The sequence below is a fragment of the Rhopalosiphum maidis genome, chromosome 1, assembly GCF_003676215.2.
Source record: "Rhopalosiphum maidis isolate BTI-1 chromosome 1, ASM367621v3, whole genome shotgun sequence".
NCBI lineage: Eukaryota > Metazoa > Arthropoda > Insecta > Hemiptera > Aphididae > Rhopalosiphum > Rhopalosiphum maidis.
This window is the reverse complement of record NC_040877.1, coordinates 27,897,587-27,907,627: the sequence shown is the minus strand read 5'-3', so window position 1 is coordinate 27,907,627 and position 10,041 is coordinate 27,897,587. Positions and strand designations below refer to the sequence as shown.

Sequence of the window (10,041 nt, the reverse complement as noted above, 5' to 3'; positions counted from 1 at the left end):
TTTTTATAGATATTTTAAGTTAAAATTCGGACGAAATTATATATTTTAACGTTGAATAACGATACTATAATTATTTTATTATAATTCAAAAACATTATTCATGGACACTTAATACACTTAAAACTTTAAGGTATATTATAATGAATTATATTATATACAATGACATTCTAAAATGTGCATAGATTAATTTATTTTAATATATTACCTATTTATAGCTTTATATTAATTACAGATAGTATCGACTCAAAAGATAATAATAATAATATAATATTGTATGAAAATGTATTATTTTAATAATGAAGAACTATATTTTATTTACTAATATTATAATAAATGCATTGTTTTCGGAAAAAATTAAATCAACTCTCCATAATACCCATTACCCATTACCCATTATAAATAAAATTACTTTAATAGCAATATCAATAAACATATCGTGAAATACATGTTTAGTGATGTAGATTAACACACCACCTTTGTTCAGAATCGTTATTCGTATACAATGATATATTATTAAATTCAAATTTAACATGTCCATTACAGTGAACCACTATACTATTATACACCTACTGGTCCTACTGTACAGCACAGCGACATCCACTTGCCAACCTATTTTATTATTATTTATTTTGATTAACTTCGACTTATTTGATATTTGTCAAGACTGTTATAGTGATATTATAGGACTAGTATATTACTTTTAAGTTACACTTACTTGTGTATAGACCGACAACACATTTACCCTGAGGCTGTTGGTGAGTTGTAGCCTGACGTGTTGTTTGCGATGTTGAAGATCTGTAAACTCCGGCCTAATAATATTTTAGCTGTAGGATAGGCCTGAGTAATTATCATTAACTATGTACCAGTACGGCAGTACCTATACGTCATATACATTATACCTACTTCGTAATTTGTTGACGTGTTAATAGAAGTTCAATCTGAAATTCTGAAACATACATAAAATATAAAAGTAAAGGTGTAAATAAAAAGGAAATACGTGAACAAGAAGCGTTAATTAAAGAACATATGACGAAGCTCGACTTAAATAAAATAGAGAATTTTGATTTAAATCATCGAGTTTTAAGTTTTTGACAAAACAATAATTTAAAAAAACGACAAAACTATTATTTTATTTATATGAATACTTTTATTTTTCTAGAACATTATTTATTTATCGTATTTTAAAAAAAAACAATATTATTTATATTATTAAATATTTTACTAACTGAATAATCTGGCTTCACTTGTGTGTTAAATAATCGATTCGTATATAAATTGGTTTTTTATTATAATTAAACTTTTTTAAGCCTTGTCACGTAATACATAATATTTTTTATAATTTAACTTAATTTATGAAATTTATAACTGAAATGACAAATAAAAAAAAGTGATTTACTCGTAGGCTCATTTGGTACACCCTAGTGAAAAAAAAATCGTTTAATTATTTAAATAACACGCTAAAAATCTCTCTTCCCTCAGACGAACAATTGAGCGACGTGGTGATATTTATGAAAGCATTTGGAACTATTTTCTGAAAAAAAATTAAATAGTGTCGTCATAAAATTGAAACATAAAAAACGCCTGTTCTTCTTTTATATATATATAAAAATTATTAATTTGATTTGAATATTTATTGGAATTTCGGAAAATACTTAATCTTAATAATTTATTTAGTAAATTACTTCCAATACTTTTTTCAATATATATTATAATGTGATGTGTTTATACTATATATATGTAATGTATATTATATTATTGAATGTGTGGCCGCAACTCGTATATGTACCTCTAATAAGTCCTATCGTTCTTATAAAAAAAGTCCGGACCGCGGCACTCGTACTTTATTTTGGGATTGGGCCGCAATTTACCAACACCAGTTTAACTATATCTATAGGTTTTCTTAACATTCTTCAGTGTCTAAAATTGGAAAAACAAATTGTAGTAAATAGTAATTCGTATTTACAATAATTTTCCAATTTATTATAGTTTTTATTTTAATGCAAGCTAATTGAAACCAATTCGTATGTTATCCATAGACCACCGGAAAAAATGCCTATTCTTACGTGCAAGTCTACAGCTCTACAGGTACCCGGGTAGTCACTAGGGTACCAATTTGATAGTTGGGAATCAACTCGTTGGCGTCCCTTTTATTGTTATACTTTTTACATTGAATATTCCGCAGGTCAATATTATTTGTATGCGTGTTCACATTGCATACAATAACGGATTTGAGTTAATCTCCAATTTTATCTCATAAAATCGTATTTATAGTCTCTACAGAACGAATACATATATTATGTATAACATAATGCGACTTGGCATTTTTTTCTCCAACAACAAAGCCCGCTTAAACGTACCTATCCGAGTATAATAAATAATGTGTATAAGCATACACGTTCTTCGTATGAAATAATGTTCTGAACTATAATACATAAGATTCAAAATAGACATTTTTTTCACCAATATCCGTCCGGATGTTGTATAATGTATACCTGGACACGTTATTCGTGTACCTAAGGGTCATCATCCGTAGAAATCGGCATTCAATTGTGAGTATTATATGGGCATTTTTGAAATCACCCTTAATTCTCGGCTGTGGTGCCATCGTATTGTATATATTCTATTATTGCGTAACATCGCCCCCGTACTGGGTACCTGCTGATGCAGTCAATATAAATGTAGCCATGATCCTACATCAATGGATCCAATTATTACGCAATGACTCGGCCAGAGATCGTTTCTCGACCTTTTCGTCCCGACGTAATAATAATAGAATATTATATTATATCACATATATTATATTATTTATATTGCACTGATGAATAGACGGATTATACTTTGCGTACACGAGGCGAGGTGTAACATATATATTTATTTTATAAATACATTTATCAATGGGTCATCCTAAAGTCGAAATTAAATGAAAAGCCATAATATATATAAATGTCTACCTCTAAATTCAGTAAATTCAATGACATTCTATCGTAGGAAATGTACTGTTATAGCTTGTGTAGTAGGTACTATATCATTCAGATAATCGAAATGTTCTAATATTCACGAAATGAATCATTAAGTCATACGTTGTACAAAAACAGAAAACAATTTATCCAATGTAGTAAAGGTTTTAATTAAAAATATTTTACAAAAGTTAGTATTAATGGACAGTTATCAAAGACAACCGGATAGTGAACACTGAAAATACTTATACGATAGGACATTACATATAAGTATGTATTCGTATATTATAATGGTGGATGTCCAATTGCCATTGGTTAAACGTACAATCATTATTATTTGTAATATACTTATCACTGAAAATAATAAAAATTGTCGACCAAGCGTTTTATTTATGACATATTTTTGATTTTTATAAATTTGACATTTTAAGTTTTATCTGACTTAAAAAATATATTTGCAATTTTTAAGTTAAAATACATTTGACGTTTTTCAAAATGTTATTTTTTACCCTTGTCGTGTTTTACTATGTTGTTTTCACATGATATAATATACATTTTTTTATGATTTTTTGGTGTATATGTAGTTGGTTATTTATTGATAATTGATATTATTTTTACATTCAAAAACTTATAGGTACTTCCTTAAATAAAAATATTAATATGTCTTGTCGAATGAACTAGGGACAGGGTAATATGTTGATTTGCTATTAATATATAATATAAAATATAAATTATATCATAATACAACCAATCGAAATAAAGCTCTATCACATTATTTTTACGATACGAAGAAAATTATATTTAAAATCAGAAACTGAAGAATATCTTATGGTAAGGGTTGATATGATCATCCCCATATTATATATATTATACAGTATTAAATAAATATTCTAGAACACACCAACGTCTAACGAATATAATAACGTGACTAAACGTGAGTATTTTCACTTTGTAGTAGGTATATGTACAAGGGTGATCTACTGATAAATTATGCGTGTGAAAAGTTTGATCGTCACGGTCTTTGGTTAGATAAGATAAGATGTAGGAAGTGGCCATTTATAACAATATGGTTATCTAATTTGGCAATAATTTTTCATACATGATACACCTAACCAACCGTGATGCTCTCCACTATTTTTGCTTTGATAATTTATTTATAGAAATTTAGATAAATGGCATTATTAAATTTAGTATATTTAAAAAAATAAACACTTAAATATTTAGATGTCGTAAACCATTTGAGAATAGTTCTGTAGCGATGCAACATACTTATTTTAAATGAGAACCAATATTTTTTAATGAAAAATTCCATGAGAAAATCCATGCAAAGTCCATACACTAAAAATTGATAGGTACTTACCTATTTTTTTTTATAAGCGGCCGGCCCGAAAACTATACGGACTTGAACTGGTTAAAAGAATCAGATTCGACTGCAAGGTCAATAGCCGCAGACGAAGCAGATATAAGTTTAATTTCTTAAAACTCGGTGATGAGGTATAATGGACGACGCGCAATATATGAGTCATACGACTTGACATTCTTGTACGGAATAACTTTGTAACTTCGATGTTCTCACATACTGCATAGGACATTGAAATTAGTCAATCATTGACGTTATGTGCAAAAAAATGGCCATAAAATTTACTGTGATATTGGCTGGAGTATTACAAATACGATTATGTAGTCTTATAGTGTAACGCGCGAGACTAAACCGTGAAAAATGACGCTCGTACTGCTATAGCTACTTCTCCTAAAAATGCAATGTAAATATTTATTTAAATGTATATATAATAATGAAAATTGTCGTTTTGTACATATTTATTTTTCAATATGAATAAAAAAAAACCAATATTAAACCCTGTGCATCAAAATAGAAATACTAATTGCGAAACCTTGGCCTGGAAGGCCCGCATTCCTGCAAAGTTCTTAAGGAATTAAAAATAGTTGTAGATTGAAAACAGTAGCTGCAGTAGTTCTATAACTATATAAATTAAGAAGCCATATTCTCCCCATCCTGCTACGATGTAAGTATTACCTAAAAATAAAAAATCAGAATTTTATAATTAATATAATATATATATATATATACACATTATACATATATACATATTTACTTTATGTAGAAAAATACTTTTAAATACTGAAAACAATAAATTAGTCTACGTATTTTCCAAACTTTATCAGGTAGTTATATATGGGACACAGGAATGTACGATTATAAAAACTGATTTGAATATCATAGCAAAAAAAAAAAATATTTATATAATTGTATGTTTTGTTTTGTTTTTTAGAGAGTATAGATATTCTTATAGATAAAAACTATAAATGCATGGAAAACCAGTGTACAGCTTAAAGATATTGGTAGTATGATATATATATATTATACAATGTTTATAATTAATTTATATTATAAGATGTAGATAATTGAAGACCCGGTTTATGATGAAGGTTAATACAATTTTTTTTTTACAAAACGTCAAATGAATAGATGAACAGAATTGATAACGGACAAACCCTTAATGTTAAGAATATAATAAGCTGGAATATAGTTAGTATATATTCGTTATATACAGTAGATATAGTATTTTACTTTAAAGATTAAAGATAGATGATAGATGGGTACTTACTACGTGTTTACATACATCATATTTATAAGATATTAAATAAGTAACTCTAATAAATATTTAATTTAATTTATTAAACATTTAAATAATATCATATATTTTTATTTTATTAATAAAGATAAAAAAACGGCATTTTACTTTTAGATTTTAAAATATTTCTTAAACAATAAATTTTCTTTGTAATTTATTTATTAAACAAATCAAAGTTTTTATAACAATGATGTTAGCTAAACAAGACTATATTATACGAGTATATATAAACTAAACGTAATTGTAAATAATGTTTAACATCATAACACAGCTATCTAGTGTCTTACATATAGATAGCAACTATAATTGAATAATAATTTTAATAAAATCGTATACCATGTATAATACCTAAACACAAAATCTTTTGGAAACTATGTTAATCGCCTATCATCATAAATACAATCTTATAATCATGTTGCAAATATAAAATACATGTTTATGGTAGTGCTCAATTGCTCAATATCTGATTTAACAAATCATATTTATTTGATGATTGCTAAAAAAGTAATTCGTATCGTTAATGTCAATAATAAATGTGTGCAAAATGCAAACAATTGAAAATCAAGTATTATTTATTGTTTCACATCAACCGATACGAACAATAAACTTAAAAAGAGTATAATTAGCACAAAGCGTATGATTGGCACTAAAACCAACCATCGTCATACATTCATCTGAATAATAATTATTTTTAATTGTATTTTCGTTTAAGGCGTGTTAAATAAATGGCACAAGTTGCCTAACATCTGCAGTAGAAACAGATAAAATTGTCTGATTGAACGGCGAATTGAAGTTTATGGGCATTCCAGAGGGATTGTGCACTGTCCAGAGCTTTGCATTGTTTTTTAGTATTTTTCCACTTGATTTCCAATAGCACATGTATCCATTAGTAATTAATAGATTGAAGGTTAACATTATTATCTAAAATATAATTAAAATAAAATTATTAAAATAAAATATATAGGTATATATTTATGCGTATACTTATATTTACTATATATGCAGCGATAGACAAAATATATATAAAAGTAAAGGGGGAATGGTAGGTAACCGCTCTGCTGTACAATAGGTGCCAAGTGTACCTCACCATTGAATAATTAACTGTAAAGTTATATTATTTTAAATTATACCATATGTAAAAAGTGCTAATATAAACATTTGGTGAGAATTTTAAGTTTTTACGGTTTATTTGTTTTTGAATTAGATACCTACAACAAATTGAAAAAAATCGTTTAATGATAAATCGTTATTATTAACGTGTACCTAAATATCCAATTTCGTGAAAATTTAAACTTCGGACGCTAATAAAATATTTTTTGTGGAATTATGTTCAACGTTTCATATAATTCCTGTAAGAAAAATGTATATGAGACTTTTGATTTAATTATTAAATATTAGGTATAATCATTAAAATGTTTATGAATTTCGTAAAAATGTTAACTTCAAATTTTTATAAAAAAATATTGTGATTTTTTAATATGACATTTTTTAATTGATGTATAAAAAACTTATGAGGAATTATGTATTATTTTTTCACGCAAAACAAAAAAATTGAAAATTGAAAAAAAAAAACTAAAAATATTAAAAATAAAAATAAATAAATTGTAAAACCAATATATTTATCGCTTCAAAATTATCATTATATTTGAAAAATGAAATCACCCCGCGTTTAGTTAGACCATAAGAAACCTATATTTGTTGCATTTAAAATCTTAAAATTTTAAAGATCATAATTTGAAATTTTACTACTTTTAGTCGCATGGGATTTAAATATATAATAGATCTTAGTGTAATTTTTGTTATATATAATGAGACAGTTTTTATTTTATTTTAAATTAAAATATCTATACTTAGCACCTATATGCCTAATTTAATTTTTAACCAAAATAAACATTAATAATGAACTAACTTTAAGTATTTCGACTTTATTAACGTTGTCGTAGGTATCGTCGAAATATGATACAAACTGGTGTTTGAATAGTTCGACATCGTTCAGTACTGTTTTCAATTTCTATACATATATAAATTCAATTTTTTTTATATAATTGTACATGTGCAATTTGTAAATTATTTACAATCGATTTTACATTACTATTTTATTACTTTTTTAGAATTATGAAATTTTTCGTTTAATATTTTGTTTTTCTCGATCGACTTTTTAGCTTTTAAAGCATTTATTTTATCAGATAATATATCATCTATCATTAAAGTTTTGCATAATAACTTGTAGTATTCGTCTTCCTTTTCTTTTTCTAATCTCTGGAAATTAGTTCAACTTATTACTTATTATTTGAATAGTATTTATATACTTATGTAAACAGCTGACAGTGGAAATGTAATTAATAAAAATTTGATACTTTTAATAATAGTGTAGTTTTTTTGTAGGTACCATTTTCGTTAATAATTTTCATTTGTTTCTCAATAAAATCAGTTTTGTCATCTTTTTCAGCTATCAATAAAAATTAAAGATATGTACAGGTCGTTTGAAATGTTTTATAAATTAAAATGTGGATAAAGTGGGATAGTCTAAAGCAGCAGTTTTATAAATTAATCATTTACATTTTGTTATACATACATTTAAATCCATAGTATACTTTCATTCGTATATTTTGTTACTCACTTATTAATCTTTGTATTTCTTCAAATTGAATATTAATCTTTGATGCCAGTTTTATGTTACTGTAGAGTTTATATTTGAATTCGTCTTCGTATTCTTTTTTCGTTTTATCAATATTATTAATTTCACTCAATAACTTTTTTTTAGTCAAAACTAAAAATTATTAAATATTAGTCTTAGCCTAAAATTGTTTGTGTGTTATTCTTTGGTCAACTTTGTTTTTGTATTTTTGTATTTAATCTATTAAGACTGATTTTTAATTCCACATTTTCTTTTTTTTTTTTATCAATTATTTTTGAAATTGTCAATGTTTTTATATTCAAACTTTTTATTGACCTCATGATTTCAGATAATGACATTTCATCTACAATAATGACTTATGTTTTTAATTAATTTTAGAAAATTAAAAATAAATATTATTTTACATAATATATAGTCTTATAATATAACACCACCTCAAGAAACTTGTCTCTGAAAATCCTATGTCGGTTTGCTTTTCCTGTTCGTAAATTGTAAATGTAAAATATACATAATAATTAAACATAAAATATAAAAATAATTTAACAAAACGATTATTATCACAGTATAAATTTTAATTTAATAGATTGAAAAAACTAATATTGGTATGGGAGAGTGTTTATCGGACAAAGCGATAAAATGAAATGAATCCATATGAATATAATCATAATATACCTAGCAACACAAAATTATATAAACAACTTCAGGGTTTTCATAGAATAAAAATAAGTTTTATTCTAGAATATTGAAATTACTAAATAGATTGTTCCCTAATGGCTTTAAAATTCAAATTATATAATATTAAAAAAATATAAAATAATTTTTAGAAGTTTAGTTATAAAAAATTTAGATTATTGTTATATTTATAAATAAATATTATTTTAACTATTTATTTATGTTACTATTTTACTTAATTATATACTAGCTGTATAACTTGACTGCCCGGGGAAAAAATAACAAATATAAAATACGGGATTATATTGGTGTATCTCGGTTTTGTAGAACCTATACGGGCTACGAGTATTTCAGTTCACAGGCAAATAATTTGCCGCAAATCAATGTCGGTGTACCTACCTCGTTTTATGAACTATTTCGACCGAGATGGTATTCCGAATGTTTTGGATTGAATAAAGCATTTGGTATATTTTCGAACATAGTTAAAGATGTAGGTACTCTGAATTTTCCTAATATAGTTATGACATTTTTGAAAAAAAAAACAGTCAAATAGTTTTTGAGACGATAAGCTACAATTATACAAACAGTAACCAATATTACAAACTTATATACCTATAGATAACTAAAACTATTAGACTTATTAACTACTTATTTTAACTTATATTTGTGAGCCAAAACTATATTAATTTTACTCAGAGCCACCCTAAGTAACAACTTTTAATGGTTATTTTATGTATATAAGCCATAAGGAATAAGCGTTTAAAATTTGGTGTCAATTGGTTCAATAGTTTCCAAGTCTATATTAGCTTTATTAAACATACATTTAATTTATATAATTTATATAAATTATTCATATTATATATTTATGTGAGATAGATATATGAATGACTTAACATTTTGTGTATTGTAATATAACGTACAATATTTCTATCTTCATTGAATAAAATGTATTTATGTATTATATACTTACTAGTTATTACTCTTATTTAATTTAACTAGTTTTATTTTTATAATTATTTTCAATACTTAAGTACTCGTATATTTAAAATTAATTACGCATAGGAATGGAATATGAAATCGTAAAGAATATCCTAGTAAAAGTTACTTAAATTTTATAAAG

General features: G+C 25.4%; 1 protein-coding gene across 1 annotated transcript; it reads right to left on the bottom strand.

The window, feature by feature from the left end:
* Positions 1-6,328: 6,328 nt before the first annotated feature.
* Positions 6,329-8,587, bottom strand: LOC113560585. Its single transcript, XM_026966559.1, has 6 exons — positions 8,554-8,587; positions 8,232-8,324; positions 7,969-8,060; positions 7,715-7,870; positions 7,521-7,622; positions 6,329-6,532 (listed from the first exon to the last, which is right to left on the bottom strand). The coding sequence occupies exons 1-6, from the start codon at positions 8,585-8,587 to the stop codon at positions 6,329-6,331; spliced, it is 681 nt and encodes a 226-aa protein (XP_026822360.1).
* Positions 8,588-10,041: the final 1,454 nt, after the last annotated feature.